At 36.0% G+C, this 12,264-nt stretch overlaps 1 protein-coding gene across 1 annotated transcript; it reads right to left on the bottom strand.

Annotated features, from left to right (window-relative positions):
• Positions 1–4,789: 4,789 nt before the first annotated feature.
• On the bottom strand, positions 4,790–11,709 carry LOC123529538 (uncharacterized). The gene is made up of 3 exons (XM_045309906.2): positions 11,439–11,709; positions 9,696–10,133; positions 4,790–8,720 (listed from the first exon to the last, which is right to left on the bottom strand). The coding sequence occupies exons 2-3, from the start codon at positions 10,123–10,125 to the stop codon at positions 7,249–7,251; spliced, it is 1,902 nt and encodes a 633-aa protein (XP_045165841.2). The 5' UTR covers positions 10,126–10,133; positions 11,439–11,709; the 3' UTR covers positions 4,790–7,248.
• Positions 11,710–12,264: the final 555 nt, after the last annotated feature.

Genomic DNA, 12,264 nt, shown 5'->3' with positions numbered 1-12,264 from the left:
CAAGGCGTTTGTTTTTTTGTTTGTTTTTTTTTGTTGTTGTTGTTTTTGTTTTTTTTTAATTAATATGACGAGTATTAATAGTATTTGTTGCAGCATTTATTGCAAAATTAAACTTCGCTGTCGTTGCATTAAAAAAAGATGCAAATTTATACGTACTGTAAGCACTTCTTAAAAAAGATGAGATTTTTGTCGAAAATTAAATTATTTCTATTTTTAGTCATCTGGTTTAAATGTAGGTCTTCCTAAAATAGATAGGCTATATATGGGCGGCGGTTACCGCCAAAATTAGTAAATATACAATCCATTCATAAACAGGTCAGTCAGTGCAGTGCATTTCAATGCCGTCTAGTCTAAAACTCCATCCATGATACCATGCAGCTCAAAGTGAAGCCGTTTAACACAACGTGAGTACGTGCAGTGTAAGATGAAATGATTCATTACAACTTGACGCTGTCTAATGCATATTGACACCGCTTTGTGTAATTAAGAGCGGTGTATAAAAGCTTGATGCCATGCAGTCCAATGTGAAGACGTTTAACGCATCACGAGTTCGTGCAGTGTAAAGTGAAACGATTCATTAAAGTTTGGCGCCGTCTAATGCATACTGAAACCATGTTGTGTGATTAGGAGCGGCGTATCAAAATCTGATGCCATGCAGCAAAATGTGAAACCGTTTAACGAAACATGAGTTTGACATGTTATAAATATAAATTATCGATCAGGTTTACATAAAAAGAAAAACATCTTGAAATTTGTCCTAAAACCAACTTTGTGGTACTATTCTAACATTTAATTTTAAACAGTTTCTGCGATTTATCTGAATATTAAAAATTAAAAGGGACCTTACTTTCGTGAAACATCTTTCTTCTTATGTAAAGCTTTTTTGTTGTTGTTGTTGTTTTTGTTGGACATGGTCTTTCTTCGTTTTTAAACAATATTTCATTTAAGCTGGAAAGTCATTTTCCTGGATTTCATACGACCTGTTAGGGGATCCGAGCGGACGTAGCAGATACTTGTGGATATAAAGTTAATACTAGTATGAAATCAAGGAAACTAACTGTCCAACTTAAATGAAGAACAGTTTAAAAACGGCTTAAGATTTTCCGCCGCAACTCCCCTCCCTCTCTCCACCTCTAACCTGCTCGATATCCTCAGTTAGGGTGAGCGCAGATGTACGGATCTTGGGGTCGCGAGTCCGATGCCCGGGCTTGGCTATGTTCTCCGTTACGGTTTGATAAAAGACATTGGGTCTCACATGGATACATGTAGGGAAGTTGGCAGTTACCTGCTGAGAACAGGTGTGTACTGGTACAGAATCCAAGAACGCTGGTTAGGTTAACTGCCTGTCGTTACATAACTGAAATACTGCTGAAAAACGGCGTTAAACCAAAAACAACCAAACAACTCCCCCCTCCCCCACCCCGAAAAAAAACAACAAACAAACAAAAATTATGAAGTACATGTAAGTTTGATATACTGTCTAAAAGCATAAACATGTAAGCCTAAATTTCATAGGATTAAAAAAATTAACTCAATTTTGTCATTTTTTTCTTTTACTGATTCTGTTTCACGAAGCATACTTCTGACAAAGCTTTAACTGAGAAGAAAGATGTTTCACGAAATAAGGTCCCTTTAAATATTCAGATAAATCGCAGGAAATGTTTAAAATTAAATGTTAGATTTTTACCACAAGGTCGATTTTAGGATAAATTTCAATATATTTTTATGTGAAAACAAGGAAGAATATCCAACAGGGAAAGCCACATTCCAAAAACACAGCCTCCCCAAAGGCACACACGAACAACACTCACACACCACACATACAAACAAAATAAACACACAAGGACAAAACAAACAAATACAGAAACACAGTGGGGCACCGCCTTGGAACGGTCAGTGGCAAAACCACCACTGGGGAGTTTAAACCGGTTTATGGTGCACCTAACCTCACTCTTAGCCCCATGTTCCAAAGTCACAAGACAGTGTAAATAAAAGTTATACCTAGCTGCCAGGTGAAACCCTAACATACGTTAAGGCAGCAGAAGGCACGTAATGTATAAGTGTTCCAGAGTCAGTATTTATGAAAGGTCAAACCTATGAACTGATAGTCCTATTAACCTTTTACAATGCACGTACTGGTGTTTCGTTAAACGATTTCACACTTGGCTGCATGGCATCAAATTTTGATACGCCGCTCCAAATCACACAACATGGTTTCAGTATGCATTAGACGGCGCCAAACTTTAATGAATCGTTTCACTTTACACTGCACGAACTCATGATGCGTTAAACGTCTTCACATAGGACTGCATGGCATCAAGTTTTTATACACCGCTCTTAATTACACAAAGCGGTGTCAATATACATTAGACAGCGTCAAGTTGTAATGAATCATTTCATCTTAAAGGTTATAACACACTAAATAGTTGTTGTTCTTTATTCTATATAAAATTGACCTATTTCCAATGACCGCAGCACACATCAGGACCCATTTTAAATTTCTGTAACTTACATTTTCTTGAAGAATATTGTCAGTGCTAACTAAAAATCAAAAGAAAAGTGGGGGTCATGTTTGATGCAAGAAAAATAATTTCAGTCAAACACACAAACTGCAAAATCAGCTAAAAAATGAGACCCCAAATTATACTGGTGGTGTATGATCTAAGTTTCCATGAAAAATTTTGTCATGGTGTTATTTCATGATCAAAATGCTATCTTCATGTCAAGCATAGATCTGTCATGTGATTTTACCAAAAAAATTGCAAAGAAAATAAGGAAAATAGCTCTACACAGCGAAAAAACTGAGGACTATTTGTATCCGCCATTATGCGACTACCATTTTTTTTCGCGCCATTTTTCTATTTAGTGTCTGTATGCCTATAAGAAAAACTTTTTTCTCTGACAGTGTGCCAATTTCATTTGAAATGTACAAGAAACCCAAATGCATGAAGAAATCCAAGGTTTCAGCTTGATATCAACAGTTTCCAGGTTTTTATGGCATTTTCAGTACCATAAGACAAAGCGTCAGATTTTGTCAAAAATAGCTGTCGCGACATAATGTTGAAGCAGTTACCTTAAATTCAGCCTTGTTTTGCCCTGTTTTGACATCTTCTACTCAGATCTGCATGCAAATTACACATTTAAACTGTTATATATCTTCACTTTTACCTCTGATGGACAGAAAATAGCAATCAGTAGCCTATAAATATGCAGTTTATGAAAAAAATACACCCAAAACAGTGAAAATGTGATATTTTTGGGTTTTATCCTCATTTTCAACAAAATTGCCATTAATTTGTCATTTTCTATCAAATTCTAATCAAACTAGCCCATTTCCACCATTATCTGGCCAGATTTCATTTTTTACCAATGTCATCTTATAGGTTATAACACACTAAATAGTTGTTGTTCTTTATTCTATATAAAATTGACCTATTTCCAATGACCGCAGCACACATCAGGACCCATTTTAAATTTCTGTAACTTACATTTTCTTGAAGAATATTGTCAGTGCTAACTAAAAATCAAAAGAAAAGTGGGGGTCATGTTTGATGCAAGAAAAATAATTTCAGTCAAACACACAAACTGCAAAATCAGCTAAAAAATGAGACCCCAAATTATACTGGTGGTGTATGATCTAAGTTTCCATGAAAAATTTTGTCATGGTGTTATTTCATGATCAAAATGCTATCTTCATGTCAAGCATAGATCTGTCATGTGATTTTACCAAAAAAATTTGCAAAGAAAATAAGGAAAATAGCTCTACACAGCGAAAAAACTGAGGACTATTTGTATCCGCCATTATGCGACTACCATTTTTTTTCGCGCCATTTTTCTATTTAGTGTCTGTATGCCTAAACTGCACGTACTCACGTTGTGTTAAACGACTTCACATTGAGCTGCATGGTATTATGTTTTGTTGCATGATTTCATATTACGGTGCATCGCAACAAGGTTTTCAATGCATCGTTCCATGTTTAAATGGATGGAATGAAGTTTTGTATTAAATGGTTTCAAAATACAATGCGTTGAATGCAAATATATTGGACGGGATGGAGTTTTAGACTAGACGGCATTGAAATGCACTGCACTGACTGACTTGTTTATGAATGGATTGTATATTTACTAATTTTGGCGGTAACCGCCGCCCGTAGCTATAAGCGTATTCTTAGAGAGATACAAGTAGACTATCTAGTTACAAATTTCAGTGACATAATATTAAACAACTTTTAGCAATTTGTTTAATGTTGAAATAATGTTTGATCTGGTCTTGATTTTACATCAAATATTGTACTATACTGAAATTTTATGTATTATATAAATGTATCATCAGCAGGGGCGAATCAAGAATTTTTTTCCGGGGGGTGGGGGTGGGGGTGGAGGGGTCAAGATGGGGTAGGTGCGTGAGGGGGTTTTCCCTGCTGGTGGGGGTTAGGGGGCCTCCACTGGAAAATTTTTGTTTCTCGGGGTCAATGGAGAGCGAATTTTGAGTGTTTTAGAGTAAAAACAAACAACAAATCTGAATCCTACTAAAAATGTAATCATCACTTCGAAAATTAGAAATCCAATATTGTTTTACAAATATTCCCATGATATGAAAACGAGAATTGTGGGGGTACAGACACACGAAAAAAAATCAGTATTGGCCTTGACTAAGTTTAAGCCCCCTGCAAATGACTCGCCGATTAAAAATATAATATTAATCATGTATTGCAATTATCGATGTGGATGTTAAACAGTTTGCGGTTTGATCTCAAACCAGTTCTAACCACCACTTTCAGACCCTCTGTTTCGTTTTATTTTTTTATTTTTTTATTTTTTTTACTTTACTTTTTTTTTTAATCATTTTTTAATTTGGTTTTGTTTGTATAGATCCAGTATAATTCACATACATTTATGCCCATTCACCTGACCTAAACAACAAGACTCGACTGAAAAAAGCCTCCTGTTGTCCTTGAATTAATTTTACGATACACAGAAAGTTATTTTTGGATTCTCGGTGCCGCAGCACGGTATTATATGAGTTTTGTACTGATTGTTCAACTGTGAGAGTGCAGTGAATTCATTTATTCTTGAACTGATTTTACAATAGTATTATACACAGCAAGTATTATTTGGATTCACGGTGCCCGCAGCTGCAGTGCGTTATAATATGATTTTTTTTCCAACTGTGAGAATGATTTTCTTCAAGTTTATGTGATTGTGAGCGGGGGAATAGGTGACTATGTTGTGATGCGTCTTTGAGAAGTAAAGTATTAGAAGAAGTCGTTTAAAGATATTTCTGATTTTAGCTCTAGCGGCCCCTAAAATGGACCGAGTGCCCATATTTGAATAAATTTTGAAGAGGACAGGCCTAGCTTGATGACGTTCTGTCATGCGGTTCATGAGAAGAAGTCGTATAAATATTTGTCTTTCTTTTGCTCTAGCAGCCCTAGAAAAGGTCAGGCAAAACCATTTAATTGAAATTGAGAAAGGACATTTTCAGGATGGTACAGGCTACGTTTGGAGTAAGTCTGGCCCGTAGTTTCAGAACATTGTTGACGATGGACGCCGGCCCATCCACCTATATACTGTTAGAACATCCTGATCCTCCGGTTCAGGTGGGCTAATAAAAAGAATAACATGTTTCTATATTATGTTCAAAAACGATGATAAGCCACATTTAGCCATAGAAAATAAACAGACAGGAGTTACACTTGTAACCACAACCCGTTCCAACGAGAAACCAGTCAGCTCCTTTCAGGTTTATAAAGATGTGTATTAATTTTCAATAGAGGATACAATAACCACCATTCTGTTTTAGACTCAAAATGACAGATAGGCGACAGAAAAGAAGTGTAATTCGCCGCAGTATTTCCGTGGTGAACATACCTAGGTCTATTTAAACAGAAGGTTTCAGTCGCAGACTATATTTTGTTGGCTTGTACTTGGATGAAAATGCCTTTTTCAACAGTATATCAAGTATAAACCTAACAAGTGATATAATGATATCTTGTTTTAATTTCCTCACTTTAATCAATGATTGAGAACCGATAACCCCAGGGACCAACTCCGCTACCAGCTGATCAATATACTTGACTGACAAGAGTTTACACATGTGTGGGAGTTTAGCCAGAGCAACCAAACAGCCAGACTAGCCAGAAACCAACCCTAACCCTAACCCTGGCTACTCTGGCTACTCTAGCATGGTTCATGCAAATTTTTGAAACTAGTATTATTTGCATCAACCCTCTGCAAAAATGCGACATGATTAAAAGCAGATGTGGTGCAACTTGTTACAAAATAATTCAAGATTTTAAATAATATAAGTAATATATCTAATTCATTGAAACGATTGATTATTTTAGGAAAAGGTATATATTTAACCTCTAGTTGAATAGATTTAAGACTGAGTTATAAACAGACTGACCAAGTTAAAAATAACTTTAATCGGATTTGTATAACCTAAACCGCTAAATTTAAAGTTCACAAATAGGTGAACTTCGTTTAAAACAAATTTGCTGTGTAAACATCAGTATAATCTGATATGACTTAGTAATCTGTTCAAAGTAAATATAATTATATCAGGCATACAATTAGTAATTTACATACAAAGAAAATTTAAAATGATGTAAAGAAAGACTATCATGTGCAGAAATAGAATGTATGATAATAATAACAATGACACTTTGCTGCCGGCCCTATTGCTTAACAGTCATCATAAGTACAAATTAATTTTCACATTTAAAGAAACATAAATTAATTACACATACAAAATGTATTCAATATAAGATTTTAACAAAATGAGATCAAACATCGACATGTACAAAAATTTAATTACATCCTATCAAAACGATAAATCAAATAAATAATACCGGGTATACTTCTTCTAACAAATGATTAGCGTGAGTATTATCAGAAACGATTTATATTAAACACATATGTCGTATAAAATAAAACATGGTCCATTCACAAATGACAATCAAAAATAGTTTTCCCTGCATTAACTGGCCTTGTCTCTACAGTGACACAAATGGAAGCGAATGTTCAAGGTATAAAATGAACGAGTTTGAACACAAATCCACTTTTAACTATTGAACAAGGCTGGTAAAATCAGATTTTTTTTATCTCTGCTAAAGGTGATAATAGAGATTATTACTTAGTGAAATGTAAACCTCATGAAACAACATATCATCTCTTTTCTCTTCTATTTTTCTCGTTACATGGTGTAGTCAGCGTTAACATTTCTTCTGTAGTGTTTGGTTCGACTTAGTTATCTTGTTCATGAGACGCATCTGACATCTCCTCGAACCTGTCCTCCATATTGCACAGGTTTGAAACTGACTCTTGATGCATTGGAGCTGAAATATCACTTGCATATTCATTACCGGACGTATCTTCTACAGCTTGTCCTTCAGTGTCTTGGTCATTACTAGTATGGAAAGCAGATAAACTGAGATCAACTGCAATTTGTTTTGGCACGGTTTCATCATCGCATTCGCCTTCTGAATACATTGTTGATTGTTCGTACACTCCACTGTCACCGTTACTGGATGTACTTGGCAAAGATAACCCACTGTCAGGCTGATTTTCTTGTCCAACTATCTTCAACATCTCCATTTGTAAGTCGCAGTTTACGGTCCTAGAAGTCCCGCTGTTTTCTCCACCATCGCCCCGTCTTCTTTTCTCCTTAGTTTCATTTTCACTCGACTCTTCTTTTCGTTTTCTTGTCGATTTCTGATCTGAACCATTAGGGGGTTTCCTTTTCAAAATTTCATCCCCATTGCTTCTGCTCTGATCTTGTTTTCTTTTACTAGCAGGATGTTGCATCGGAGTTTTACCTTTATCTACATTTCCTTTCGGCCCCTTCATATCTTCAGCATATCCGGAGGCACCGTTGTTTTGTGGATATACAACCACTCGAGTATTAGTATTTTCATATCTAAACCCGCTGGCTGATTGGTGGCCGGGGTCTGTTTCAACTTTAGTATTCGCAACTATTTGATTATTCTCTGCTTCAGCAATATCTGATTCATCAACTGGATTGCTATTTCCTTCTGCTCCACGAGACATTGATAATGGTTCCCGTTTCTCTTGTGATTCATGTATATCGCCATTCTGACCTCTTCGCATATCATCACATCTACAAATAAAGCTATTTCTGCCCGTATCAATATCTCCGTTTAACATTCTAACAATATCTGTTTGATAACCGCACGACTCGATAGCTTCTTTGATCATTCTAATAACTTTCCAATACAGAACTTCATTAGTTACTGTGTCGAACAAAATATTCCAAAGTCTCCCGGATACACTGGGTATAGCAGGTTGGTCTTTCTCGCTCACAGTGTTGACAAATGTCAACAATCCACTGTCACACCTTGGAAGGTGATCTGAGATCAGGCATATACTTACTCTTTCTTGAAGAATACAACGAAGGCATTGAGCTTGTTTCGCGAAGCTTGATTCCAAATGTTGGTGGAGGGAGCGTACTATATTCTCCACAGTGTCCTTAGCGAGACTGGACAACTCGAACAAAAAGAACAGTATTGTCCTGGTGTCTCTGTGTAACAACATTAAAAGAAGTCTCCTCGCGCACTGTGATTTACTGGCACGTGCATAACACATTTCCTCGTTAGTGACAGAACAGTTTTCTGTAAGAAATCCATCATCGATGTGTTGCATCCTAATGAAGTGTTCGGAAATAGCTGTAATCAAACAGGCCCTGAACCGTTGTTCTTCTGTAAAAAACAACACGTAATATACAATCATGCGTACCATTTAACAAGCAATATGTGAGGGACTAACCAAGTTTATTCTGACAGATCCAAAAACAATTAAGACGTTAAATTAAGATAAATCAAAATATCTAAGGTTGGGATTTTAACACAAATAGTCACTTTCCATATTTAAAATGACTGCTGAAAAATGAACCAATAGGAAGTAAACATAAATGTCAAATTACTCTTCGAACATGTACTGTACCGTACACTTTTTATCCGATTTTTTATATATTGATTTTTGCATATACTCTTGAGCCAATCGACAGATAACTGACACGAAAAGTGTGTTGTTTGTTTTTATTTTTAATTTAAAAATATTTGAAAATATTTAGAAGCTGTACATTTATCTAATTTGTTTAACAGTGTACTTCGATAGTCATGTGACGAGTTATGATTTATCTTCACAGAAACAAAATGTTAAGACTTTTCAGTTGGAATCATGCAAAGAACAAAATTTTCTTTGTAAATCTTTGGTAGTGATAAACTAAATATCCTTGTGATATATTGCACTCGGGTAGCAATAAGATAAGGAAACTCTAGGTTCAAAACACAAAAAGAGTCATGTACTTTTGTCAGTCTAATGTTCAGCATAACTAAACTGCTCAGTGCCACTGGAGAAGCTTAAATGTTTAATCCATTTTAAAATTTACAAAAGCATGTGTACGTGCGTGAAGTATTTGTCACCACAACTGTTGAACATGTTCGGTTTCGATTTACTAACTTTGTCCCACTCTATTTACATGCCGATAGTTATATGACAATTGTTTAAATTAGATATTGTATGTCCATGCTAAATTGATTGCTTGAGAGATATAATGGTAGCGTTATATCTTATCATAAAAATATTTTATCATATATACACGCGAACCTGCACTTCTTGTCATGGAAAAGTATGTAGTGTAACAGGATCAAAATATCTGAATTCATTTTTACCTTCAATAGATCCAGTATAATCGCCTCTTATTGTTTCATTTAGCCATATCTCAAAATTCTTGTTGCTCTCATTTAACTCTGTGTTTGCACTTGTACCACTGTCAGTTTCAGTAGCAGGATATAGCCATCCCGGTAGGTAGCTAGACAACTGTATGGTAGGCATACTGGGTATATATTCCAAATAACCTGCAAAACCCGATGTTTGTCTTTGCAAATTCTGTATCTCCTCGGACTCTACATCAGGCACTTCATCCACGACAACATAATCATTAGGTAATGAATCACTGTTAGCTTCAGGAGTTGCAGGTCCTGGCGAAGCTGTAGTTTCGGGTTCTGGACTTTCGTCTTCTGGTGCGTCGTTGGCACCAACTTCAGCTGGCTTCGCATTAATTGCATCGTTCACTTCTGTGCTGGAAATCAATGCTGACATATCTATTTCTGAAATACATAGATGACACAGTGTAAATGGACTATTTTCGATTTACAGATCTCTTAGGGTCTTTATATACAATTTAATGATGTCATCAAAATTCGAAGAACTTATTTCTTTATCTTATCTTGTCGCAATATTTTAGATAAATCAGAATAATTTGAACAATCTGGTAAATAGTTACATAAGGAACATATATAAAACCATTTTGAAATTGCATGACTAGCGGTTTAGTAGGAGAAGTTCTTTGAGGCTTTAGCACAAACTTAGACTCCTAAATGCAAACACGACCAATAGCTTCAGAGGACAAGTCGTTACAAGTAAACTGTGGACAGAAAACGGACGTATAACAGTTACAAAAACTCATCCCCAGCACATTGTAAATATGTACCAGTTTTTACATGTTAACTTTAACACCATATTAAAATTATTTTCAGTAGAATTATTCATGTATAGTGTCTGACATAAGTATAACACGATGATGTTAATAATATAAACAAGAGCAACTACGAAATAGTCCGCTTTAGCAAACACACGGGTGGACCTCTTAGTCATTGGCGTAGGAACGATCTCAATGTTGGGAGGGTGCGGAGGGACGGGTGGGGGGCAATGGGGAACCGACCAGCTTAACCTATCCCTATTTTCCCTTAAAAAGCAAAAGCAAGAACAAACAAATAAAATATTCTTCCCCTTATTGATACATCAAAATCCTTATCAGTACATCTAAATGTTAATGTTCTCTCAAAATGGCTTTTTCCCCTTTACCTACTGTCATTTCTGACAAAAATAAATCAGTCTTTTGGGGTCAAAAGTTAAGGGTGGGGGATTCAAAAGCATATACTGCCCCCCGCCCCCCTTCCCGCCTCTCAAAATTTCTTTTCATCACCCCCCCCCCCCCCCCCCCCCCCCCCCCATTGAATGACTGCGTAATCTCCCTAAAGAAATTACGGAAATCTTCCTTTTTAATAGATAAAAAAGTCATATTAAAGAATTTAAAGCATATGTACATACATACAGGACAATTTTGCACAAAATGTGTCAAAATCTAGGACATAACTTTAAATAACACCCTAAAAAACTTCATCTGTAAATTTCATCTGCAAAAACACAATTCATTTGTCATTCATATACAAACATAATTTTCATCCTGTGATCAAAACAAACAAAAAAATTGGTGGTGGTTGCTAAATCTAGTTTAATCTAATTCGTCTTCTAGAAGCTGAAGTTACGCAGAGCACAGGTTCTCATCTCGATTAAAATAATTTCATATTGTAGGCAAAAAATAAAATAATTAGTATGAAAGAAGACCTTACATTTTCACACTTAAACTCCATTATTCCACAAAATAAGTATGCCAAGGCCGAAGTTTAGAAAATAAGCCCTGGGCTTTCCAAGAATATATCTAAAAATAAACGACAGTCTGCCAAGGGAGTTTATCGTTGCTTGGAGTTTTATCAAGTTACCCCGATATTGCACCCCTTGGTATGAGTCAACGCGACAGATTAACGTGATGTGCACTTGATTTTATACGAACAATGGCTGTACATACTGGATGACGAGTGAGGTATTGAAAGGCGGGGGCTTTGAATAATAATCCTTTACGAAAATAATAGATCTAGTTGAACTCAGCTGAGCATCTCGAATTCGAAGGGACCGAAAGTTTTACTTCGAGTGGTGCTATTTCATTTGTCGTAGCCTTATATATTGATCTACAGATGAATGTAAACATCACATACGCACTACGCGGACTCCTTGGCCGGGTGGTTCAGGTCGCCGACTTTGACCCCGTTGTCCCTTGCCACTGCGGGTTCGAAACATTGATTGGGCTACAGAAGGCCGACCTGCAATAATACCCGGACTGGCCATTTGGTTTCATTTTAGGGAGTATGCCAATTTGACGTACACAAAATACACTGTGGGGAATCACATGATCAAAATAATCTCTAAACCAAAGTTATATTTTGAAGAACATGAGTAAATTTCCTGTCATGATAAGATATGAAATTCAAACATAGCCTATCATGTGACCAATAAAAATTGCTAAATTATCATGTAGTTGACAATAATGATAGATATCCTGTAATTACAAACACTAAGTAAAATAATAAGTTTCAGTTTCTTGAAGTGTTCCAGATAATC

This window comes from Mercenaria mercenaria, chromosome 13, assembly GCF_021730395.1.
Source record: "Mercenaria mercenaria strain notata chromosome 13, MADL_Memer_1, whole genome shotgun sequence".
Taxonomy (NCBI): domain Eukaryota; kingdom Metazoa; phylum Mollusca; class Bivalvia; order Venerida; family Veneridae; genus Mercenaria; species Mercenaria mercenaria.
This window is presented reverse-complemented; position numbering and strand designations above follow the sequence as displayed.